The following is a 26,446-nucleotide window of genomic DNA, read 5'->3' as shown; positions in this document are numbered from 1 at the left end:
AGCTTGCAGTACTGAAATCAGAAATCTTCAGGGGCAAGGTAGGTAAATTCAGCAAGAAGCTTTATCTGTAGGTGAATCAGAAAAAGGGAATTGCAGGATTGCCAGCTGGAGACAGTCTATTAAGGAGCCATAGATATAGTGCATTTTATGTTTCAGATTATTTTTAAAGTTAAATATCATAACAGTTGCAGAATCATGGCACACAATTCACTTGTTTGAAATAATATTAAGAAAGAGCTACAAAGTTCTGAGTTGCAACAGCAGAGCAGTGAGTTCAGTAGTTGAACTTTATTTCAGTGCTGCTTTAATTAAAGCTAAAACAGGAATCTTAGAATCATAGAATGGTTTGGGTTGGAAAGGACCTTAAGATCATCCAGTTCCAACCCCCCTGCTGTGGGCAGGGACACCTCACACTAGACCATGTGACCCAAGGCTCTGTCCAACCTGGCCTTGAACACTGCCAGGGATGGAGCATTTACCACTTCTTTGGCCAAACAGTTCCAGTGCCTTACCACCCTCACAGTAAAGAACTTCTACCTTATATCTAACTTGAACTTCCCCTGTTTAAGTTTAAACCCATTACCCCTTGTCCTATCACTACAGGCCCTGATGAAAAGTCCTTCTCTGGCACCCTTGTAGTTCCCCTTCAGATACTGGAAGGCTGCTATGAGGTCACCACGCACCTTCTCTTCTCCAGGCTGAATGGCCCCAACTTTCTCAGCCTGTCTTCATATGGGATGTGCTCCAGCCCTCTGATCATCTTCGTGGACTCCTCTGGACTTGCTCCAATAAATGTTTAAGCTGAGCTGGGTGTACGGCTAATGTAACCAGTGGAGCTCATTTACACAGCCTGTTACTTCAGGAAAGCACCATGTGGTGTTTAGAAAATAGAGGAATGGAAGTGACCAAAAGGAATGTCACCTGCAGTGTCTGTGTGCTAATTAGGATGTGTATTTGAGACACACCAGTGCTAAAGATTCATTAGCAGCTAAAAGTTAAGAATAACCTGGTTTTGAAAGGATGTAATTGCAATATAGCTTTGGGATTTTTAAAATCATAATCTTTTGGTACAGTGACTGCCATGGACAATTCCTATATTTTACTAGAGCAAAATGTGGATATCTGTGAGAAATGTCTTATAGCTTTTCCTCAACCATTCTGGGGCGAGAGAATAAAAATAAACCAAGTAGGCTTGCCGGCCCTTCAAAAGTAGGAAGGCAAATACAGAAATGTATTGATTTCAGTCAAAGGCCTTTGACAAGTGGCATTTGACAGTCACTCCTTCAGTCAGCCCTTGGTTCATATAGTCAGGCTGCTGACTGAGTGAAAAGTGGTGCCTTATTGACTTAGCAAGAGCCTCATTTGGTAACAGACATTAAGGAGAATTAAACCTATGGCTTGAGGTTAAGCTTCAGCAAAGGCTGTAATGGGCTTTGTTTTGCTACTTGCTTTGATCTTGATGAGAGAGCTAAATATTACTGTTCAATAATGTCACTTTACAGCTGCAAACCTTCATGATTCTATGATTGCAAAGGCAGAACAGTTCTGATTAGCTCATCTTCCTGCCAATTAAATGGCTCCCCATGTACTGTAGTGCAGACAGCACTGTAGCAATGCAGCTTTCCTTCTGTGATGATTTTGGAACAAGGGAGACACCCAATAGAAAAGGCCAAGAAGCTGTGGCTTCCTCCTCTGTGTACTTGACCACTCTTGCCATTACCTTGAGGAAGGAGCTCCTTGCTGACCTTGTGCTGTCAGGAGTGAGAGCAGATAGCCCTCCATTTCATCCCCTAGCAAGTGCAGCTCAAGAGAGCACACAGAAGCATCTAATCCAGTTTTAAGTCTTAACTTCTTGCCTGAAGCAGGTAGTTCTGATACGCGGATTAACTCCACAATTCGTTAAAGGTGTAAAGTAGGTATGCGTTTATTCAGCTGAGGCGCATGGGGGAATGGCTCCTCCAAAGGCATGCACACCTCAGCGTCGTCTTCCCTTTACATTTATCCTCTAAAGTTAATCATATGCATTAGGTTACTCAATACGCTTATACATATTTATGTCCTATTTCCGCTTCGTATTATAATGAGCAAAAAGTCCTTTGCGCGTGTGCAGTGCCTCCTGGTGGTCGTTGGGCAGGGGTCTCAGGATGAAGTAATCCTCCGTCTAAACTTTTCACCTTTAGTTGCTGCGCATGCTCTCTAAGAGTCTTCAGGAGTCTGGTTAATATCCAAGTTGCAAAAGCTGTTTTTTTTACGGGAATTAAGTAACTGTCTTTCCTTATCAGTAGCTGATGCTCTGGTACTGCATGGTAAGCACAATAGGTATTTGCTGAGCGATATAAATATTAAGCAATCAAGCAGTTTAACTTGGTATCCCCTTGTACAACCCCCCCTGTACGGTTTATATTCCCCTGTATGGACATTTCTACATTTCTATACGGTTTACCTACCCCCCCGTACATATATCCCCTTGTACAATAGTATATCAGTTCTACTGGGGAATTGTCTGCTGTAAACCAGCATGTTAAATATGCTTGTACAGCGCTTGCCTTGCAGGTCTCTGGTTCCTGTCACTGTTTTCCCCATGAATATGGAAAGTGTAAACATTTAAAAGGAAACAAATGCTGGATTAGATGGAAAACTAAAATGAGTAAAAGTATTTTTTAAAAGCCACAGCCTGTGAAAATTCTGCCTCCTGGTTAAGGAACATTAAAGCTGTCCTTTGTTAGATGACTTCTGTCCTTGTGCTGTATGTCTGCTTCCAGGAATTGCATGAGCACATTTATAAATTGTTGCCATGTTGCACAATAAAATTGTAAACCAATTTCTTTCAGGTACAAAGCTTAGGGGATAAGTGCAAAGAAATCCATTGACTCCACATTCTGCCTTCTACTAGGCTTAATCATGTTTTTTGATGAATATCATGCTGGTCACATTGCCAGGACCTTTGATGTAAGTTTCAAGAGTTCTGCTTGAAGTGCAGCCTTCCTAATGCCCTTGAAAGCCCAGAATGTCTCAAATAGCATCACTTAAAAGAAAAAACTATATTTAATGAGTGTCCACAACGAGTTAGAAGGTGCTGCAGTGGCATAGGAATTTAAAAAATGTGTTTCTTTGAGCAATTCGTGTATCTGAGTATTAGCAGATGTCTCAAAACTCTGGGTAACTTTTTTTGCTAGGTGGTGCAGTCACAGCAGAGGTAACTATTAAATGTTTGGATGTTCTATGAGTAAATATCAACCATAGTTATCAGTGCTTGGTTTTCTGATGTTGTGTAGCAGAGGTAATGATTCTGTCAACCTACTCTTCATTGAAATGTATTTTTCTGCTTCCTTGTGTAGATCAGGCACAATTTATCTGAGGTCCTGCTTGCAATCATGAATATTTTATTCACCCAGTATAAGAGGATGAAAGGCATAAGCCCAGCCACTCCTGCCAGACCCCAGCAGGTAATGGAAGACAGAGATTCTGTAAGATTATAATCCTCACTGTCTGACAAGTTTTCTTCTTCCTTTTTCCCCTGGTTTCAAGGGATTGGGCTTCAAATAACTGTGAATCTCTAATGGTCTTGGATTTTTACTTGCTCATTTACTTAGTCTTTGTCTACTCAGTTTGCTTGGTTATTTATGAAAGAGTAGTCTTGTTGCAGCAGGGAGGAATCAACACGACCATTGTGATCAATAAGCACGATTCATTTATTGGGCTTCTACCTTCGGTTAATATAACAGTGAATATGCAAATACTAGGCACTTGATTGGTTCTGGCACAAATAAGGTATTGCGTAAACTCTACATTTTTGCAGCTACACCGTGCACCCCCCACCATCCTCTTTCTCATGAACTTATCGCTTAGTGTCCTTGGCTGTGATTGGTCATAGCATGTTGCTGTTTGCCGGTGTCCTTCAGTTCCTCATTATCTGGTGCTAGTAAGTCTGCACCATTCTACACAGATGTCTTGTTTCAGCTCGTTGATGGGAACATGACCTTTCTCTGTTAGCCACTTCTCCACAATGTCTCAAGACTAACTTCACCTTTGTGTAAAGACAGGATATTGCTCTAAATGGCAGTGAGCTAATTAAGATATATTACACTATATATCCATCTCTTAGCAAGAGAGAAAGCATGTGTTCAGTTCGCTTCTTGGTGGGATCTTAAATGGTTAATGGATGTGGACAGTGCAGGGTCTCTAGGATGGTTGGCATTGCTGCCTTGACAACTGAACTGCTGTTTTTCCAGAATCTGGTTTCCACTCCTTTCACTTGAGTTAGTGCCTTGTTCATGCATAACTGATTTGTGGTGGAAGGGCTTCTTTGACTCCTCACCTTGGCTTGGTTCTGTAGTGATGTGGGCTGATATTTTCAGAGTGTCTGTGGGCAATACACCCAGATGCTCAAGTACAGTCAGTTGGTGTACATTCATGGCTGTAGCAGTTTGCCTGTGGTGGTCTGCTGCTCTGCAGCTTCCAGGTGTGATGGTGTGTGATCCAGCTACCTGGTTTAAATGGCTGACAACAGTGAGTTTGATGACACTAGTGCTAGAGTAGGTGCTGAAGCATCTCCCCCACCCACTAATAGGGTGTGTGCCTTCAGCAAACCTCAAAATAGGCATCACTTAAAGGGCACAGCCAGATTTGCAGGCAGTGGCCTGTCAACATGCTGTATTGAGCAGAAGGGTTCTCAGCTGTCCTCAGGTTTGGGCTTGTAGCTCTTGTTCAGTTGAAGCTGTCACAGGCACTTGAACACCACGGCCAAACCACTCATCCCGTATTACAGATTAGGTAATAAATATCAGCTCCTTTTGAGAATGAAAACTAACTTGGGCCACAGACAGCTTTATTCCAGGCCTTGGTCATCTGAAAAAGTGCCTTTGATCTGTAAATTGCAATATTGGTAAAAGTCTTAGCAGCATTTGTAAATTACATCAAAAAATTAAAGTCTCAAGTAATGATGCATCTTTTGTCTTTGGGGTACAGTCTGTGTGAGAGCTACAGGATCCTGCCTGGCAACTGTGCTGGTACTCTAGATCAGCAGCATTGGAGAGGGATGCATGCTGCTTGGGCTTCTCCCACCTTAAATTGTGCATGTGTGAAGAAGTCCCTGGCAGCCTGCTCAGTGTGTTCACAAGGTTGGTGCTAAGCAAACAGCCTTAGCTCCCTGCTTTCTGAGTGAGCTGTTTATTTTGGTTTGGTGATTTCAGTTTTGTGGTGCTGGAGGCACAGGGCTTCTGAGTTGTAGATCTCTGCGATAAAAGCTATGCTTAACCATCAAGAGGGGATAAGCACCTGCTGTCTGCAGCCAGGGGGGTGATAAGAGAATAGTGATGTGGCTGTAATGTCAGAAGGGAGCATAAATCTGTTAATGTAGGGTGTAGTGTTAGCTGGAGAGAAAAAAAAAAATCTACAGCCCTGTAGCTCCCTGCTGCCTAAAGATTTTTAAATACCAGGCATGGGCATATGGAAGGTAGGGTAAGAACAGCTTTCGCATGTGTTCCCCTTTTTTCTTACCCTGAAGAATTTCCCCCAAGACTGCAGGAGCAAGGAATCTAGATTACTTCAGTGTCCCTGTCTGAGAAGCATGTCGGGGGATTTTAGTGGTGGGACAAAATGAGGGCACTTTGAGTGTGAGAAGAGAGGTATTTCTTCAACAAAATCTCATTCACCTCGAGCAGTTCCAAGCTTCTGGAGGCTGTGCTTGGCAAGAATTTTTCTTTAGACCTTCTCTGGGACATAAAGGCAGCTTTTGCTTTTTCCACAGGGAAGCAAATTTTAGGGGAAATTGGGCTCTTCCAGAAGTTTAACAACCTCAGCACATTGCCCAGTAGGCAGTGCAAGTGAAAAATGACCTTTTCTTGAGTAGGTCTTTGAAATCCTGGGTTTTCTCTAGAACCATTGGAGCAGAGAGATTCAAATCCCTCTGTTCATCAGAAGAATTTGAAAATATGAGGTAGTAGCTGTTTGTAAGTCTGAGGCTTATTCCATGTAGCAGGTAAGAGTCCCCCAGATTAGGAACACACAGCTCTCAAGTTTGCCCTCTGGAGTGGAGCACTGGTCTGCTGACGGCCCTAAGAAGTGGGATCCTGCTGTGATGGGCAGGGACTAGAGGAGCTTCAGCAGGAGCAGTGTGGACCCAGCATCAAGGGCAGGATGGAGAGGAATAGTACTGCTGGAGCCCCCTTAACCAGTAATGCTCTCTGCTAGAACAGCTCCTGTCCCACTTCAGAGATGAAATGGGGTTTATTTAGAAATGATCAGGTTTGGAGTCAGAGCTGGCATTTGATGCATTTTGTTTATTTCAAAATGAAGTTGCCTAAGCTGTACTTTGAATCTTTTAAGTCCTGTCCCACTTGGCCTGATCCATTTTATCATATTTCATATATCATATCTCATTTGTCCATATTTCAAGCAGAGATAGCAGCAAGCCCAGATTCCAGTGCTGGAAACCATGGCTGCAGTGACAGCCCTGACCCAGATGCTGTGAGTGCCTGACAGCAATGTCATCTGCTCCCTGCCCCAGTCTGGGGTGGCAAACTCTCTGGAGCAGCCCAAGGGCATTATCTGAGTGGCAAAATTAGGTCATGAAAGGAATGGAATTATTTTTATTTGTGGTTTTATTTTAAATCACAAGTGATTCAAACATTCATGAAGTAATTACAGCCAATAGAACATCTAGACCTCCAGGCCACTCTTAACCTTGGTTAAACCTCTGTTCTTTCTCAACTATTGTTTTGATTTTTTAAAATAGTCCAGCTTTAGTATCATTGCTGCCAAAAAGGTAAAGGGAATGGTAACTCAGGCTGCTCCTGAGCCTGCCTTAGTCACAGTGGGAGGTTTTGCCTCTTAACATTTTAATTCCAAAGAGCTGGACACCTTGACATTTCTTTTTTTCCCCATCTACTACCTCTTTGACCCTGTTAACTAGGTGGTAATTTGCATCTGGGAAACTATCCTGGGAGCTTTGAGCAATTGGGTCAGTCTCAGGTTTGCTGCTTACTCCAGAGGCACTGCTGATGTGCTGTGCTGCCTCCTGGCATTCCTCAGCTGCAGCGCTTAAGGAAGGGAGGAGTGTCTCCTGCTGCATTGCTCCTCTGCAGCTCCAGGTATCCACCCATCCTCAATCAGACAGGAATACAGTGCAAGATGGGAACTCTGCTCTGTATTTCAGCCAGGCCACTGAGCTTTGTAGACAATCACAGCTTTCCTTCAGACAGATAACGGAACTGGAACATTAAATGGCTGTGAGCTCAGTGATAAAGAAAACTTAATTTCTTGCCTCATGTGTGAAGTTGAAAGATTTTTGCCTAGCTGAAGCAGTCACATTTAGACAGTGTCTTGAAACAAGCAGATAAGCATCCCAGCTTTTCCACTGTCAGCTTCCAAAGCTCCTCTGTTGCTATTGAATAACCAAGTGGTTTAACATCACACTGGAAAAGGAGTAGAATTGCCCAGATGGGCCTCAGGGATGGTGTTTATAATTGTGGCCAGCCATGTAATGGGCTTTGGTCACTTCTCTGTTTGTAAACTCCTGCTGTCAGATTTACCATCCACACGCCCTCAGCACCCAAAGCTGCTCTACCTTTCCCTGCAGTCGGTAGATTAAAGGAATATTTGACCAGCAGGATTTTCTAGTGCAGTAATTTAGAGATGCTTAATATTTAAGAAGAAAACACTGTGAGCAATCAAAACAGTCTGTACAGTTTTCCTTACGGATGCAGGCTTTTCGTGTTCTCCTGACCTCTACCAGTTACAGGAATTATTTTCCTTTTAATTTACTAATGGTTTTAATAAACTAACCAATTATCCCTGAATTCCTTCAGCTGTTACATAGCCTTCTCAAGAAGGGGTTTGGTTACTTCAGGCAAAGGTCTCTGGGTGTACTTGGTGCATCTGTTTTCATCATGTTCCAGAATGAAGAATCTTTAAAGATGTTGGTATGCTGTTGAGATGCTGGAGATCTTCAGGTGCATGTGGCAACACTGGTTTGTTTCTAGCTTCTGTTTTGAGAGTGTTAATGCTGCCTTTCAGTAGGGTCAGCTTTAGACTTTGCAAGGTGGGAAGGAATACTGTTGCCCTGGGAAAGCCCACTTCATGCAGAAACGACAAGATTGCTGCAGTACAGCAATGCCCCACATTGTTGAAATGTTTTTTCCTGGGTAATTTAAAATTCAAATGTGGAGGTACGTTATCCAGAGAGCAGCTCTGAGAAATAAAGATTACATTTGCTTGTTTGAAAAGGCAAGTGTTTAACTCATGTCTAACTCAGCTTTCCTTGTGGGTTTTTGATGCTAAAGTAACCAGACTATTTTTCTGGTTTTTAGCAACTTCGATCTCAAGCCTGCGCACTGATCATGTTTGCTGGGATGATCCCTTACAGGGCATCAGGAGACATGAATGCAAGACTGGTGCAAATGGAGGTCCTTATGAATCAACAGAGAAGCTTTTGCTCAGGGTTACAGCAGCCTGTGCCTGTCTTTAGTACTGGTGGGAACAGTATTGTTTTGTGTTCTGTATTTTTGTTGATGGAAATAAATTCCTTTGATTTCTATTTGGTTTTGACATTTGCTTTTTCACTTTTGTTTTTGGTGGTTTTATGTTTTTATTCATTTTATTTTAGATTGGTTTCTATTTAAAAAATTATTCTTGCTTATTAATGGGCTATGCAGAGGAAGAAGTCAGATCTGCAGCAGGGAGGTAAAAGAGCAATTTTGTAGCAGAAGAGAAAGTAGAGAAGGAAACTTTGATTTAATGCTTGCTGAACATACAGCTTGGAAATTAGGGGGGGGGTGTTTTTTTAATGCATGTTAAATGTTGAAAACCTGTTTCTGATACACCACATGCTGTCAGTCCATGACATTGTCTTGTGTGGTCTATGTGTTCATGTGGTGCAGATGAGTTCTGTGTGCTGCAGAAATCTTTTATGCTTAACAGAGTTTAAGCTCTCGGGTCGGTGTCTCAGATATGCACAGCTCTGTGTATCCTGGAGTTCAGCTGAAGCTTTTCATAGAACCATAGAATCAACTAGGTTGGAAAATACCTTTAAGATCATCAAATCCAACAGTTAAAGTTAGACCTTAAACCATTAAGTCCTCTGTTTTGGAGGAGAAGCTGGGATTGGAAACAGGTATATTGGGTAGGAGAGATTTTGGTGATCGACAAGTGAGTTTTTAACCAGTTGCATTCAAAATTATTCCATGTGGAATTCACAAGGAGAAGGAAGAAAGTTCACTAGAGAAGTCCAAGTGTGGGTGCACTGGGCATGGGTGGATATTACTATTGATTTAGTGCTAAACCCGAGTCCCACTGAAATGAGTGACATTAAAAAGAGGTTGTTGGTCGTTTCTCCCACTGCTCCCTGTAGATGCACCCTTTGTGCTGCTGCTGTCTTGCCCATGTGCCCTTTGCCTTCCTGGGATGTGAGAACACGTGTGGCTCTGGGTGCAGAGCAGGCAACAAAACATGGGCTGATTTCAGCCTGTGCATGTTAATAGCTACTGTGGGAGAGAATTCATCACCATTTTGCTGTGTCTGAGTTTAAGAGCATAGAGGGATATTTGAATGACTTGATGACAATTTCCTAATTACTTTTTTCTACCAGAAATGTTGTAGCATAAATTTTGTCAACTTTTGTGGACAGGAAGCAAAGGGATGGCTTCCTAAGCCACCCATAGCCATGTCCCTCAGCATTAGCAAATGCTGCTGGAGCTACCAGCAGCAGAGCTGGGGGCTGTGTATGGCACCAAGTCCTCCTCTGGCATGGTCAAGGTGGTTTACCACTGGAAGCTGAAAGAGACCTGAACAGCACCCTGCAAGTGAAGGGTATTTGGTGAGTTATCAAAGAGTTATTTGGGGCAGGGGAATTGAATTGCCTAACAAAATGTCAACAGGTGAGTGTGGAAAAGCTTTATTAGCCATTAACATTTCTGGCATACTGGTGTAGGAATGCTGCTTGGTATGTCTCCCTTGCCAAGTCATCCAACCCCCAGAGAACAGGTTACCAAAAAGTAGGTGGTGGAACAGGACATTTTTTGTGATAGCTGGAGACAATCCTGGTTGGGCCAGGGTTGCCCCAGGTATGGGCCTGTGGGATAAACCCTGCTGGTTTTCCTTGCTGGCACTCAGCCCCTGTCCCTGAGTTACTTCTGGCATCAAACCACCCCACTTACAGAGAGGCTGGTGAGGCTATACCTGGCCTCAGGCAACCGTTGACCTGAGCAGGAGAGGGACAGTGTTTGTGGAGTCTATTCAGGAAGGGTAAAAGCCACCTTTCTCCACTGTAATTCCCTCTCCCCCTCCACCCTTTGTGCAGAGACAGAGAGGTCCTTTGGGGCCACTTTTGCCACTGCTGTTTGCAGGACCTTGTTCTTCTGTCTTTTGCCTATCCCCTGCTCAGTGGAGCTATCATGCTGCCTCACCGGAACATTTCTGATGTCAAACCTTGAACCTGGGGACCTTTTCAAAACAGCATGTTGCCCTTTGTCTGCCCCTTGAGGATGGCTGTAGCAGATGCTTCCTGTTGCTTCTCAGCCTTCACGGGTGTTAGTAAAAGAGAAAATTGATGGCTGCATGCCGCTTGCTCTCTTTGTGCTCAGTGGTTGTGACTCCAGCCTCTGCTCCCTTCTAAGCCAAGCAGAAACTGCATCATTTCATATTTCCAAAAGCCAAGATGGTCCTTCTGTGATGGACGGACAGAGGAAATAAACCCCAGGGAGTCAAAGTGTGAGACTAACCCTGGAAAGGTAAGACCCAGCCCTGTTTCAGACAAGATGTGAGAGGTTGTGGGGAAGCTGCCAAAGATAGTTGGAATTAAATAATTTCTTATTGATTGCCCTGTGGTTTCTTCTTGGGTCCCTGCAGGTGGTAAACATTCCAGCCCATTGTCTTCCCACATTCCTCAGAGCAGCAGGTTCCAGCTCTGCACCTAGGCCTGGCTTTTGCAAGCCTGGCTCTCCTCTGCGCGACTTAAGGGCTTTGCTGCATTGAGGTAGATGCTGGCACACACACTGGAGCTTTGCTGAATAAGGCACCCCTGTGGTTTTCCAGATGTCACTCTTTTCTCTCTACCCCATGCTTAATCTGCTGGAAAGAAAAACCTGATTCTGTTCCCTCAGGGTTATGACCTGCTGCTGGAGTGATGTTTGTGAACCCCTTGGACCATCACACTCTGACTGTGCTAATGTGCAGCCTTAGACTTGGTTTTCTAAACAGCTCACCTGCTAGAAGGGTTTTTTTGAGTGTCATTAAATTCATCACAAAACCATGATAGTGGCCAGCAACATCTGAGCAGGTTGGTATTTGTAGTTTGCCAGGCATAGCCTGCAGCAGAGCTGTAGATATTATCTGAGATATATTATCTGATATTATCTGAGATTATCTCAGATATTTATCTGAGCTGAATTTATTCTTAGTATAAGCTGACAAATAAGTCAGTGGAGCTCTGCCTCTTTATGCAAGAAAAAAGTACAGATGGATGCCAGAGGTTAAATTTAGGATAATTCCATCTGCTTTCTCCTACTCCAGGACTAATCCTCAGCAGTAAAGATCCTCCAGGTAGCTGAGACACAGGTAGATTGAGTCGGATGCAGCTCATGCTTGTATTGCTGGAGGAGATCTGAGGAAAAAGTGAGAAGGTGTTTGCTTTGAGAGCATGGGATGTCCTGTCCTGGTACGGCCACAACAGAGACACACAGAGTCTCCAGGTCGGTTTTTCATGGCTTGTATGGCTTATCAGTCATGAAACATCCCCAAGTGCTGCAGTGCATGGCAGCTCTGAAAGCTTTACAGTCTACACATCCTTTGAACAAGGTCCAAGTTGGTAGGGTTTGGATTTACAAGGGAGTTGCAGGGTGTCATGGGAATCTGGAAATACTCACTGTAAACTTCTGCCCTATGTTACCTGTCCAGTTGGGAAGAAAAAACAACATTAATGCTCTGCCCAGGGGTTAACCATGGGCTACTTGTAACAACTCAGCTGAGCTAAGGGAAGACAACCAGTTCACATGAAAATTAACAGGTTTTCTGTCAACAAGCAGGAAACTGCTGAAAAATGCCTCAGGGACCCCTCCTAAACTCTGCTGCAGAGCTGGTGTCAGTGGGTCCTATCTTCTCAGCTTGGTGTCTTTGGGGTTTTTGATTTTGGTTTGTTTGGGTTCTTTTATCCCCATAGCATTAATCCTGTTTTCACCATGGTGCCTGCACTGCTACCCTGGTGTACACATGGCTCCACTGGCTACACAGTCAGGTTACTACCTACACCCTGTATAAGATGTTCCTGCTCTTTGGCCTTGTCTTGGATTTCCCTGCTGGCAGCAGATTCTGCATCTCAATCCTGATTGTTTTGTTGTGTTTTCCAGACCCCCTGGATGAAGCAGAACTGCTGAATGAGGGGGCTCCTCTCTTCTTCCCCATGGTCTCCCACCACCTGCATTTGTCTAAGATAGAACTTGGACCTTGTTCCTTGCAGGAGCTGAAGGGATTGTATTCAGAAAAAAAATGAATTTAATGAATTTTTTTGTTCTTGTTACCTTCTCAACAGTTAACTCCTCAACTTTAATGAACCCCAGCCTCTCAAGGAAGCAAGCTGTTTTCCTTCCAGCCTGGAGAGAAGAAGGTGATATTGATAACTCCAGTTCTGTGTCCCTGGGGTGGGACAGTCCTTAAATACTGCTGCTGTTCATGTCCTTGTACCAGCATTTTTGCCCTGTTTCTGTCTGGGTCTGAAGCTTGAAGGATGGAAATGGTGCCTGGAAGAGGATAGGAAATGGTCCTTTTGTCCCCATCAGGTGAGGTGGCCAGCAGTTGCCTGAATAACCATTTATTTTCTCTTCCCGGGCTTCCTTCCCTGCAGTGCCGAGAAATGGAGCCCCACTCTGTGCGGTGGGTTTGCAGTGCCAAGTCCCTGCATCATTTGCATGGCCTGTGACACCCAGGGTAGTAGGTTCCCTCTTCCATGGGGATGGAAACAGGACCATTAAAACTTCATTAAAGGCATGTTGGAACATAGCACTTTGGCAAACATTGAAAGAAGCTGCATGTAAAGTATTGCACCGTGCTCTGCCTAACTCGATTCAGGTTCATTTTGATCCATTTAATAGGCAGGATGAACCAGGGGGTTGGCTGGAAGCGAGGGGATGCCCTGCAGAAACATCTTGGCACCTCTTCACTGAATGAGTGGAGGGGCTGGTGGGATGTGCCACAGAGCATTCCCCTCCTGCTCCCCACACCACAGGACCCGGTATTGGTGCTGCAGCTGGTGTTGTGAATCAGGCCGATGACAAGCACATCCTACTATCCGGCTATTTCACTACACCAGGGTGGCATCATACCACTCACTTCACTCTTTGCCTGGCATCTGGAGAACTCCTGTCTCTGCTGGAACATCTTTGACTGTGTTGTGTTTAACAGACACCCATCCCCAGTTTAAGAGACTGATTCATGCTGGTTTGGGCAAGTTAGTGGTTTTGATGGAATGCAAGGCTCTAAAATAAAGCCATTTCTGCTGGGTATGAGTCTGCTGCTGCATCTGTTGTTATGAGAGGAATCGTAGAATTAACTGGGTTGGAAAAGACTTTTAAGATCATCAGGTCCAACAGTTCACCCAACACTGCCAGGACCACCACTAAACCATGTCACTGAGTGCCTCGTCTATGTGGTTTGTGAACACTTCCAGGGATGGTGATTCCACCACTGCTCTGGGCAGCCTGTTCCAATACCTGATCACCCTCTCTATGAAGAAATTGTTCCTAATATCCAATCTAAAGCTTCCTTGTTCCTTTGGAGAAGAGACCAGCCACCTCCTGCCTCCACCCTCCTTTTGGGTAGTTGGTAAGGTCCCCCCGAGCCTTCTCTTTTCCAGACTATCCCCCCCCCCCCGCCTCAGTTCCCTCAGCCATTCCTCATCAGACTTGTGATCTGGGTCCTTTGCCAGCTCCGTTGCTCTTAGAAGCAGGTGCTGCTAGTGTCCACCTCACCTTGCAGGAGGTGTTGCAGGAGATGCTGGAGAGAGGCTTTTTCCTTGTCCCCATCTCACCCTTCTCCCTGTTCCAAAGCTGGGGGTCAGAAGGGGAGGGTTGGGATGTTCTGCACTGGGATGTTGGGGTTCTGTGAGGGCTGAGTGGTAATGGATCCATACTGGCCCATGTGGGGCTTATGCAGTTATGGATGGTGTCTGTTTGCACATAAACAATCAAGGGGGCTGGAGGGAGTCCTCAAAAAGCAGGTTAGTATTTGTGCGTGAGTGCAGAGGACAGCCAGAGGTAACCTAAATTTTTCATTCACTTGCAAAGCCACACAGGGCTGAAACTCAAAGGGGCTGCCCTTACATTTTATTGCCTTATTTGCCATCTTTGCTGATGTCATCTGTAACTATCCCATCCTTCCCCCAGCCTCACCTCCTGGTCACTTCAGGGTGGACACTGAGTGACAGTTTGGCCTCAGCTTGTGTTTTCTGTGATGTGGGGAAGGGTTTAAGTGGTTTATTAAGTAAGGGATGGGGTTTGGGGCCATTTTGAGCCCTGGGTGCTCAGCAGTTCCTCTTCCCTGGGCTCAGGAGAAGGGGGCTGTGGGATGTGGGCATCAGCTGCCTGGCACCAGAGAGCTGATAACTCCCAGCCCTGGGCAGTCATGGAGGGACTCTGTGGCTGTCACTGCTTCATGTTCTCCAGCCTCTTCATCCCCCTTCTGGCCCCCTGGCATCTGAGCCCTAGTGGGGGTATCCCTTTATATCACACTCCCCACTTTCCCCTGGTTTCACTCTGAGATAAAGGGGCCGTTTCCCTCCCCATGTCCGTAACAGCTCAGTGCCACAAGACCAGCCAAGATGATTTACAGGATCTACAGGGTCTGGGGCAGTATCCCAGGGAAGGTGAGGGTGCATGGGAGTCTTGCTCCCATTTTCCATAATAAATCCCAGTGGGAACTGAATGTTCTTTGTCAGGGCTGGAGGCAAATTCCACGCCATATTTCTCTTCTGATCTGTCCTTGGGACTTAATCTCAAATCCGTTATTGCCACCCCATCGAGTGCTGGGAGGCAGGGATACCAATTACAGTAGGTTTGATATCCCTTCCAGATAGTTGTTTTTTTTTTCCCCTGACCAGCTTGGGGTGGTTCAAGCCAATTCCTTTCCCCTCATTAGCAGCAGCAGTGGGTGGGTGCTGGTTTCCTCACTCCAGTTTTGCTAGGTATAAAGCCTTGGAGAGCCCCTTTCTGCCCCATCCCTCTCCTGGCAGGTCCCTTGGTCCAGGGCAATGGCTGAACTGCCCATCACAGAGCTGCCTCCAGCCCACTACAGTGCCTACTTCACCATTAGCACCCTTCTGGACATGGAGGAGTGTGGTCGCGGTTTCTACGTGCCCACCGATGGCTCCAGTTGTGACAGAACTCGCCCAGCTCTTGAGCAGCACCCTCTGCACCAGGACCTTCAGCTACAACACGGTGGACGTCATGCCCACCTATGAGTACTACACCAACAGCAAGAGGGTGGGAGACACTGGGAAAGTCAGACCTTTGCTGGTGAACCTGCACTCCATCCTCAAGGTAAGGTGGGATTCAGCATCCCATGGCCTGTACCACTGGTTTCTGTGATGCCTCTGTGGTTGTGGTTCTTCATCTCCTGCTTCTTGGTGCCATAACTGGTTCTGGGCCGATGCGCACATCTCTGGGAAGGCCCTAGGGGAAGGCAGAGGGTTATCCCAACTTTCTCCAGAGGTCTGCACCCCCAGGGACACCTGGCTGCCTTCCCCCCCTTGCCTGCTTCCCCCTTGTCCCTGCAGCTGGACCCAGGCAACCTCTGTGCATCTGTGTCTGACCCACAGCAGAGCAATGGGCTGATTGAGGCCAGCCCAGAGGAGGCACCAGGGGAGCTGGGCAGAGACTTTGCACTGGAGCCCATCCGCTTTGGATGGGTGAAGGGTGTGATGGTGAGTGTGACTGATCCCATGGGAGCACCCTCTCCTAGGAGAGCTGGCATGGTCCCAGCGCCCACAGGCTGATGGTCAGTGTCCCCTCTCTGTCCCCCCAGATTTGCTGCATGCTGAACACCTGGGGAGTCATCCTCTACCTGTGCCTGCCCTGGATCACTGCCCAGGCAGGAATCGGTGGGTGCTGCAGCACAGCACAGACAGGACAGCAGCACCAAGCTCTCTGTCACCCAAAGCACTGGGGAGCCAGTGCCAGCAGCATCAAGCATGGTGGGAGGCGGTGGATGGGGTCCTTGTGGGTCTCCGAGGGAAGGCAGGGGGGTCTATGGGGCTGGGGGGTGGATGGAGATGGACACTGGATCACAGCTATGCCCTCTTCCTGCAGCCCTGATGTGGCTCATCATCCTGATGTCTGTGATGGTGACTACCATCGCTGGCTTATCCATCTCTGCCATATCTGCCAATGGCAAAGTGAAGTCAGGTAGCATGTGTGTGTGTCCTGGCACGGCCACCACTCCTGGCATGGACTGCAAGTTGCAGGAGGGGCCAAAAAACATGTTGGGAAGGCAGCAAACGCCACAGGGTGTTCCCACCGCTTCAGGCGGCACCTATTTCTTCATCTCGTGGAGCCTTGGGATGGAGCTGGGTGGCTCCATCGGGCTGATCTTCACCTTCACAAATGCAGTGGCCATGGCCATGCACATGGTAAGCTTTGCTGAAACTGCCCAGGACCTGCTGCAGGTAAGACAGTGGCTCCATGTGTCCCCTGGGTCCCACCTCTGTGCACAAGCAGCATTAATTAATAATATTTGCATTAACATTGCACCACTGATAATCAACCAGTGGCTGCTAAAGTCATGGCAGTCCTGGTGGTTCAGTAAGAGCAAGGGTTATTTCCATGTTGTAGATGGTTCCCTCTCCCCAGGAGCACAACTACCTCATCATGGACCCCACCAACCACATCTGCATCATTGGGGTGGTCACCACGACGGTGCTGTTGGGCATCTCCCTGGCTAGCATTGAGTGGGAGGCCAAGGTAACCCTCACTTCTTCCACTCGCCTTATTCCCCTGGGTTAATAAGAGCCGTCCCCACTGCCCACCAGGCACCAGAGGAGCAGAGGATGCCCGTAGCTCTACAAAAATGGGCTGGGGTTTCTCCAAACACATTCTTCTCCCTCTCAGTGCCCAAACCCCAACCCCTTAGGTGGCTTTTTCTGCTCTGGCAGGCACAGTTACTGTTCTTCCTGGTCATCTTAGTTTCCTTCATAAACTACCTGGTGGGGATGGTGATCCCTGCCACCACTGAGAAGCAAGCAAAGGGCTTCTTCAGCGACCAAGGTGACTCAGAAGGGCCAAGCACATGGCTGGAGCCTGGCTCTTTGCTGCTGTTGGGGGAGAAGTTTGCTATGGGAATGTGCTCCTCGCTGAGAGATGTCATCAAGAGCTTGGTGTCTTCCTCCCATGGGTTACCTGCCATCAGTGGTGTACCTCCAACCAACACTGAGATGCTTCAGCCAGGAGACAGGCAGTTGGGAGGCCCCAAATGCTTCTTCTCTGCTTCCTCCCAGCCAACATCTTTGCTCAGAAATTCGTGCCCAACTGGAGGGGACCCAAGGGCTCCTTCTTCAGCTTGTTTTCCATTTTCTTCTGTTGTGGTTTAAGCGCAGCCGTAAATCAGAACCACACAGTCTCTGTCTCACTCCCCCCCCCCCCCCGCTCGCAGAGGGATGGTGATTCGGAGAAAACTCCAGGAACAAACTTGCCAACAAAGTTTTCAAGCTGACAAGCAGGTATTCTTTATTGCGGCGCCAGGAGACACGGGGGATAGCTCCTCCTAACGTGTGTCTCTCTGTTGCTCCACAAGCCGTCCTTATATAGTCCCTGGGCATACATACATTACGTCATTTTCCAGAGAGTTCCCCGCATGCGTACAGAATTGTGGTGGTGGTCTCTGAGGGTCGTTTACTTCTTCCAACAATCTTCATCTCTTCTGGCAGCCTTTGGAGCACGCACAGTAGATGCTCATACCAGTTTAATTGGTTCGTTAGCACAGGAGACATAATAATCCTCCTGTCCTCCTACTTATCAGTTAGTTTAACTGTAGCCCATCCTGGACACCTGCCATTCCCAGATACTCCTTATCCCTGTGTCCTGTTCCTCTAGACTGTTTTTCTTAAAACTCTGTCAACTATAACAATTTATCTTGTACAAGAATGCTCAGTGTATTCTCTAGCTGCACTCTATTTTTTTTTTCTATGTATCATGTACTTTAGTAATTTTCCATTGCTACTGTTACAAAGCCATCAAACTTAACATTACTTAAAACTGATTCTAAAGGTTTATATATTCCATTTTGTGATTTTCTGTCCCCCTTGTTTCAAATCCCCCCTTTTTCTGTCCTTTTGCAAATTCTTTTGCAACATTTTATATATTACCATTACCATCAAAAGTCTTTTGAAATAATTTCCCATTTCTACTTGGTGCTTAATTTCACTCCTTTTCCAGTCTTCATAATTTATCATAGCATTTACAATACCAGAGAGAACATTGTATCATACTACAAGTAATCAATATTAAAATAACTAACACCAATATACCTGCAACCAGTTGCCTCAACCAGAAGAGATCAGGTAACCATGAAGTTAACCCTTTCCATATTTTGTTTTTAAAACCCCAGGAGGTGTCATCCATGGCCATTTCATGAAATATCTTAGTTTGTTTCCAAATTTCCTCCAGATCTGTTTCAATTCTGCCACTTTGGTCTATATAGGAGCAACAACTTTCACTGATTATGGAACAAACCCCTCCTTGTGATGTCAATAACATGTCTAGAGCCATTCGGTTTTGTAATACCACCTTAGATAGGCTAGTTATCTCTCGTTCTGCCTGGATTATATCAATGTTTTTATTTTCCATTTCCTCTATGGTTGCTGAGATATTTATAATTTATATTTCACTTATTCCCAAAGATGGAATTAGCCCTCTTACAAAACTATGAAATGCAGTGTGCTGTTCAATAATAGGGTTAAACCCTTGCTTAATCTGTTTAGCAAAATTGGGTATTACAGTACCTAAGGTGCATGCCCCCTTCTAGTTGGGGGCTAGAGTCTTATAAGCATTTTCTCCACATAACCAATACCATCCTTTCCCTTTAGGAATGGGCCACCACTGAACTACGATACCATCTATATTAATAGTGTGATTGCAATTTGAATGGTGACCTACATCTGTGGCATTTAAACAAACATGATCTCCTACCCTGGTTCCCGGTGTAATACACCTTTGTGCACAGGTGTAATATTTATTACCTGCATTAAGATTAACTATTCCAAATTTTAACCTTTCCTTCGAATACAGATTGCTAGTGTTCACCCACAAATTTGTCCATGAGACAGTGTTAGGAATTGGAACTTCAATTAATGGGAGATCCAGGCTTTCTCCTGATTTAGGCAACTGTGCACACACCCAACAGTCACTACAATTGAAAACCTTAGTGACATTCTGCATTAATTTCCGGTATAAGTTCTGGTCCCAAGCTTGTGCTCCAGTTATCATATGAGTCCAAATAATGAGATTTCATACGCAAGGGTCCTGAAGGTTTGACCTGCCATGTCTTCTCTGGCTCTGGTGCTTTCTTTATTCTTGAGTAATGTATTCAAGCAGGTTGTTCCTTTATCTTCACTGCTGTAAAGGTGGTCAGTAATCTCTGGTACGGTCCGCTCCACTTCTCCTGTAGAGGATCTCCTGAAAAATTCTTAACATAAACCCAGTCTCCAGATCTGAAAGGGTGAATCGGATAATCCAGACCTCTTGCTCTTGTCCCTACTGTTCTCTTATTTATCTCCTCCAACTGTTTTCCCAGATGGATCAGAAACTGTCGGAGATAGCCTTCCCCCACTTCCTGAAGACTTTCTCCTTTAAACTGGGACTGATATGGTCTTCCATACAAAATGTCATATGGGCTAACCTCTTCTTTTGACCAAGGTTTAGTTTGAATTCTTAATAGAGCCAGTGGTAAAGCTTGGTACCAATATAAATTTGTTTCCTGACATATTTTACTAATCTGTTGTTTAATCAGATGGTTCATCTTTTCTACTTGCCCACTGGCCTGAGGCCTGTATGGAACACATAGTTGCCAATCAATTTCAATTTTTTTCCTAATTTCTTGTAACAATTTTGCACTAAAGTGTTAACCTCGGTCTGAAGAAATTGCCTCTGGTACTCCAAAACGAGGTATGATCTCGTTAAATAATATTTTAATCACTTGTCTTCATTATTTATCCTACAAGGGAATGCTTCTGGCAAGCCTGAAAAAGCATCCTTTAACACCAACAAATATCGATAACCTCCTTTTCTTGATAATTCAGAAAAATCTGTTTGCCACTGCTGTCCCAGATAACTTCCTCTCACAATTGTCCCAATTTGATTTCTATTTTCAGTTTTAGGATTATTCTTAAGACATAGCTGACATTGTTTTGTCACTAATTGAACTATAGTATATAGATTTCTTCCTACAATTTGTTTGTTTAAGTGTTTATACAAAGAGTTACTATCACAATGAGTTTTATTATGTTCCTCCTGGACTAACTTCCAGAGTTGGTTATAGGGGGTTACAATTCTCCCATCCGGTATCTGAACCCCACCTTTTTTATTTTCCTGTCCTTTTAGATCTTGAATCAATTTTCTATCCTCTTTTGAATACCTAGGTTTAGATTTCTCAATTGTTAGTTTGCCATCAGGGATTAAGGACATGATTTGAGATTGTTCAGCTGCTCGTTTGGCTTCAAAATTGGCCAAATTATTTCCAATTTCCTGATCGGAGTCACCTTGATGTCCTTTACAGTACATAATAGCTACTTCTTCAGGTAGCTGAACAGCTTCTAGTAATTGTAGAATTTCTGTAGCATGTTTAATCTGTTTCCCTTGTGTGTTCAAAAGTCCTTGCTCTTTCCAGATAGCACCATGTGCATGGACCACAGAATCACAGAATCCCAAGGGTTGGAAGGGACCTCAAAAGATCATCTAGTCCAACCCCCCTGCAAGAGCAGGGTAACCTACAGTACATCACACAGGAACTTGTCCAGGCGGGCCTTGAATATCTCCAGTGTAGGAGACTCCACAACCCCCCTGGGCAACCTGTTCCAGTGCTCTGTCACTCTTACAGTAAAGAAGTTCTTCCTGATGTTAACGTGGAACTTCCTATGCTCCAGTTTACACCCATTGCCCCTTGTCCTGTCACTGGATATCACTGAAAAAAGCCTAGCTCCATCATCCTGACACCTACCCTTTACATATTTGTAAACATTTATGAGGTCACCCCTCAGTCTCCTCTTCTCCAAGCTAAAGAGACCCAGCTCTCTCAGCCTCTCCTCATAAGGGAGATGTTCCACTCCCCTAATCATCTTTGTGGCTCTGTGCTGGACTCCTTCAAGCAATTCCCTGTCCTTCTTGAACAGAGGGGCCCAGAACTGGACGCAATATTCCAGATGCGGCCTCACCAAGGCTGAGTAGAGGGGGAGGAGAACCTCTCTTGACCTACTAACCACTCCCTTTCTAATGCACCCTAAGATGCCATTTGCCTTCTTGGCCACCAAATGTGTATTTAGAATCAGTCCAAATATTTATCCTTTTATCTTCAGCCAATTCCAGGGATCTCGTTAATGTTATTATTTCTGCCTTCTGGGCAGAGGTGTTTGCTGGTAAAGGTTTAGCTTCTATTACCTGTGAAGTGGTGGTAACGGCATATCCTGCCTTTCGTTCACCTGCTTTCGTTCATGAAGCTACTACCTCAGTAAACCAAGAATCAGCGCCTTCCAGAGGTTTTTCTTTCAAGTCTGGTCGGCTCAAATACACAGTCTCTATGGAGGCCAAGCAATTGTGTGTTAGTAGTTCTGTCAGTTGTTCCTGCAAAAAGGATGCTGGATTCACAACATTAGTGACCACAATTTCTATATCATCCCGTTCCACAAGGGTGGCCTGGTATTTTAAAAAACGTGAAGGAGATAACCAGTGGGCTCCTTTCTGGTACAGGACTGCTGATACCACATGGGACACTAGCACAGTAATCTTCTGTCCCAAGGTGAATCTGCGAGCCTCTTCAATATTCATGACAACCGCCGCCACAGCCCTTAGGCATCCAGGCCATCCTTTGATCGCTTCATCCAGCTGTTTTGAAAAATATGCCACTGCCCTTATGTATGGTCCTAGTTTCTGAGCAAGGACCCCCAAAGCTATTCTCTGTTCTTCATAGGAATATAGCCTAAAGGATTTAGTCACATCCGGAAGTCACAGAGTTGCAGCTCTCATTAGCTCTGTTTTTAAATTTTTAAAAGCCCCCTCTGCTGTATCAGTCCATTCTAAAGAGGGGGGGTTTCCTTTCAACCGTTCATATAGTGGTCTTACCAGAACACCATAATCATGGATCCAAAGTCTGCACCCATCCGGTCATTCCCAGGAATGCCCGGAGCTCCCTGGTGGTCGACGGTCATGTAGTCTGACAAATGGCTTCTTTTCTAGCAGCTCCAAGTTCTGTCTGTCCTCCTGCTATTTCATATCCTAGGTAGGAAACTCAGGTTTGTATTAGTTGGGCCTTTCATTTGGATACCCAATAACCATTCAGTCCCAGAAAATTTAATAATTCCACTGTCCACTGGATACATTCTTCTGTAGTTTCTGTAGCAATTAATAGGTCATCCACATATTGTAACAGAGTCCCGTCTGAGTAGGTGGCTTCCATGATTCTAGTTCTCATGCTAGCTGATTTCCAAAAATTGCTGGACTGTTTTAAACTCTTTAGGTAATACTGTCCAAGTTAATTGAGTTTCCCTTCCTGTGTCAGGATTTTCCCATTCAAAAGCAAATAACTTTGGCTTTCTTTGGCCAATGGTAAGCAAAAGAAAGCGTCCTTTAAATCCAGGACGGCAAACCATTTCTGATTATTCTTCAATTTAGTCAATGTCATACAAATTAGCTACTACTGGATGAATATCCACTGCTGTTTTGCTGATTGCCCTGAGATCTTGAACCAATCTTCAACTTTTCCCATCATATTCCTTTACTGTCCAGATAGGAGTGTTATATTACAATTCACATTCAATTAATAATCTATATTTTAAAATTTATCAGTGTTGTTGATTCCCTTTGATCATCTAATTTTAAGGGATATTGTTTTATTCTAATTGAGCAAGCACCCCCCCCCCTTTTTTATTTACACTTCTAGAGGCAAAGCATTTTTCGCCTTACTTGGAATTTCAGATGCCCATGGTCCCAGATATACCTGATTAAGGTTTTCTTCTATTTCAGGGAGGTCCTCCTGTTTGCTTTTCTGCTGAATTACAGATAAACTCAAAACTGCAATTAATTGATTATTTTTAACTCTAAATTCCATTTTGCCTTCTTTAAATGTTGCTTCTTGCCCTAATAAACATTTTAGAGAATTTGGCATGCATAAAAATTTATGCATTCCTATTTGTTTTCCCAATTTGTATTTTAAAGGTTTCAGTGGCCAGTAGCTCCCACATCTGTAACAAATTCTTTTCTCTCTGATTTAATACCAAATAACTTGCTCCTGTAATCACTAAAATTCCACTTCATTTCCTCTAGTCCCTAGTTTTAATTTAACCAGTGGATCTGGTATGGTAGATTCCCCAGGTCCCCGTCAGTCTAGTTGCAATTCAGTCACCGGATCCACCCCATGGCACTGCCCCCCCACCCAGGGCAGTCTCACTTCCAATGTCCAAACTCCCCATAGCACGCACACCGATCCGCTTCCACAGAAGAAGAGCCCACTCCCCCACCTCTGCCCAACATCCCTCCTCCCAGGCTCAAACACAGGAGCTGCTCGAGCTCCCCTCCTTTCCCCCTTGGTTTTCCCCTTTTTTTTTTTTTTTAACTCACAATTGCTCACCCTGCTCTGCAGGGGCTGCAGAAGCCTGCCTCTGCAACAGCACTTCTGCTTTAACCCTTTCTTAACTCTGAATGGGAATCTGCTGCTTTTTGCCAGTGACAGCAATCTCTTCCTCCTTATCAATATCAGATAGGACAGGTGCAGAGGGTGCTCCTCTCAAAGGTACCTGTGACACATAATTTTCCAACCTATCTTCCTGATTACTGTTTTTTAACTTTAAACATCTTTCCCCAATATCACAGGCTGAACAGCATCTCTCCATCTTAACTTTCAGTTTTTCCCTGTCCTTTTCCAAAGCGAAAATTAAGGGATCTGGCGGAGCTGTATTAATTCTGCATTCAGTCTGTCACTCCACGTGGTTTCTTAAAGTGAAAAACATATCTGCATACATTACTTCATCCCATTTTCCTTGCCACCTCAAAACAACATTAATTGTAACAATGTATTATAGTTCAGAGTTCCATTTTCAGGCCATTTTCCCTGATTTTCCAAAATATACAAAGGCCACCATCGGTTACAATATTTTACCAATGTTTTCTTATTTGCCGAGCCCCCAGGAGACCCTCCAAGTTACTTCCAGTGTGCCAAAATGCACCCTAAAAGACTCTTTTTCAAGATCTCTTCACTCTGCTGGTTTTCCATTATCAGTCTCACATTCACACACACACACGGGATCCCACAGACACACTGCACACAGTTACAACACTGGAGACAGAGACTAAAATTCTATCAAACAAACAACAGTTAATAACACAGTTATAGCATCCTGTCACCAATACCAAAGCACACGACCAAAATCCTTAATGTAACAAGCCACAAAATAAATCAAATACCAACAAGATCCAAAACCATTTCCACAAGACACCCCCTGCGTCTTGTAGGACCCAAACCACAAGATGCCCCCTGCTTCCTGTGGGTGTATACCAAACGCACGCTAGCAGCCGGGTATACGCCTTTACCTACGAGATTTCCTATCTCGATTTACGGAAGGCTTCCAAACCTTGCGTACGCTTACCAGACCAACCCAATTACCAATGCAGTCTTTATGCAAGATGCCCCCTGCACCTTACAGACCATACAAAAGAAAAGAATACCTTTTATGAAGATGGTCCTTGTCTGCTCCTGCAGTGATCCGAATGAGTCGAGGGGTCCCTCCGGGAAAAAATCCCGAGGGCCCTAGGGAGCCCTGTCCTCAGCGGGTCCTGCAGCCGAGCAGAGAGGGTCCCATCTGGGGTGTCAGATTGATTCGGAGAAAACTCCAGGAACAAACTTGCCAACAAAGTTTTCAAGCTGACAAGCAGGTATTCTTTATTGCGGCGCCAGGAGACACGGGGGATAGCTCCTCCTAACGTGTGTCTCTCTGTTGCTCCACAAGCCGTCCTTATATAGTCCCTGGGCATACATACATTACATCATTTTCCAGAAAGTTCCCCGCATGCGTACGGAATTGTGGTGGTGGTCTCTGAGGGTCGTTTACTTCTTCCAACAATCTTCATCACTTCTGGCAGCCTTTGGAGCACGCGCAGTAGATGCTCATACCAGTTTAATTGGTTCGTTAGCACCGGAGACATAATAATCCTCCTGTCCTCCTACTTATCAGTTAGTTTAACTGTAGCCCATCCTGGACACCTGCCATTCCCAGATACTCATTATCCCTGTGTCCTGTTCCTCTAGACTGTTTTTCTTAAAACTCTGTCAACTATAACAATTTATCTTGTACAAGAATGCTCAGTGTATTCTCTAGCTGCACTCTACTTTTTTTTCTATGTATCATGTACTTTAGTAATTTTCCATTGCTACTGTTACAAAGCCATCAAACTTAACATTACTTAAAACTGATTCTAAAGGTTTATATATTCCATTTTGTGATTTTCTGTCCCCCTTGTTTCAACACAAGCCGTCCTTATATAGACCCTGGGCATACATACATTACGTCATTTTTCATAAAGTTCCCCGCATGCGTACAGAATTGTGGTGGTGGTCTCTGATGGCCGTTTACTTCTTCCAACAATCTTCATCACTTCTGGCAGCCTTTGGAGCACGCACAGTAGATGCTGTCCTGGGTTCAGCAGTAGCAGTTATTTTTCTCCTTCTTAGTAGCTAGTGCAGTGCTGTGTTTTGATTTTTTTGGCCTGGGAACATTGTTGATAATGCTGATGTTTTTAGTTGCTGCTTAAATGTTTGGTCTGGCCAAGGACTTTCTGAGCCTCATGCTCTGCCAGGGAGGAGGGGAGGCCGGGAGAAAGCAGAGACAGGACACCGGCCCCAAACTGACCAAAGAGGTATTCCATACCACAGCACGTCATGCCCAGGATGTAACTGGGAGTTACCCGGAAGGGCTAGGGACTGTAGGGTTGGAGGAAGTATTGGTCGGTGCTCAGCTGGGGGGAGTGGGGCGAGTTATTGGTTGGCTGGTGTTGAGGTGTTGTATTCTTTCCTCTTGTTATTTCCCTTATCATTATTATTATTGGTGGTAGTAGTAGTGATTTGTGTTATACCTTAGTTACTAAACTGTTCTTATCTCAACCTGTGGGAGTTGCATTCTTTTTGATTCTCCTCTTTGTCCCTCCAGGAGCAGGGGGAGGGCAAGAAGGGGGGGAGTGAGTGGACGAGCTGTGTGGATCGGTTTAGA

General features: G+C 45.0%; 2 protein-coding genes across 24 annotated transcripts in view; both read left to right on the top strand.

Annotated features, from left to right (window-relative positions):
- LOC136004249 (nuclear pore complex protein Nup93-like) overlaps positions 1-8,536 on the top strand; it is a 94,088-nt gene extending 85,552 nt beyond the window's left edge. For 21 of the 23 annotated variants that reach the window (XR_010608323.1, XR_010608319.1, XR_010608317.1 and 18 more), the window contains 2 exons: positions 3,339-3,446; positions 8,310-8,536. Coding sequence is in view for 4 of the 23 variants with exons in the window: in XM_065660581.1 (XP_065516653.1) it covers positions 3,339-3,378 (40 nt within the window). In the remaining 19 variants the exon portion in view is untranslated. Of the gene's footprint in view, positions 1-603; positions 2,950-3,338; positions 3,447-8,309 lie in introns of all 23 variants that reach the window. The other 2 variants (XM_065660579.1, XM_065660580.1) reach the window with 2 other exon arrangements.
- Positions 8,537-15,211: 6,675 nt separating this feature from the next.
- Positions 15,212-17,907, top strand: LOC136004247 (solute carrier family 12 member 3-like). Its single transcript, XM_065660574.1, is given in 4 exon segments — positions 15,212-15,375; positions 15,377-15,524; positions 15,761-15,907; positions 16,009-17,907. Coding segments are annotated over 4 exon segments (819 nt in total). The 5' UTR covers positions 15,212-15,235; the 3' UTR covers positions 16,393-17,907.
- The last annotated feature ends 8,539 nt before the right edge of the window (positions 17,908-26,446 follow it).

This window comes from Lathamus discolor, chromosome W, assembly GCF_037157495.1.
Source record: "Lathamus discolor isolate bLatDis1 chromosome W, bLatDis1.hap1, whole genome shotgun sequence".
NCBI classification, from domain to species: domain Eukaryota; kingdom Metazoa; phylum Chordata; class Aves; order Psittaciformes; family Psittacidae; genus Lathamus; species Lathamus discolor.
The sequence above is the reverse complement of the archived record's forward strand: the minus strand, read 5'-3'. Positions and strand labels throughout refer to the sequence as shown.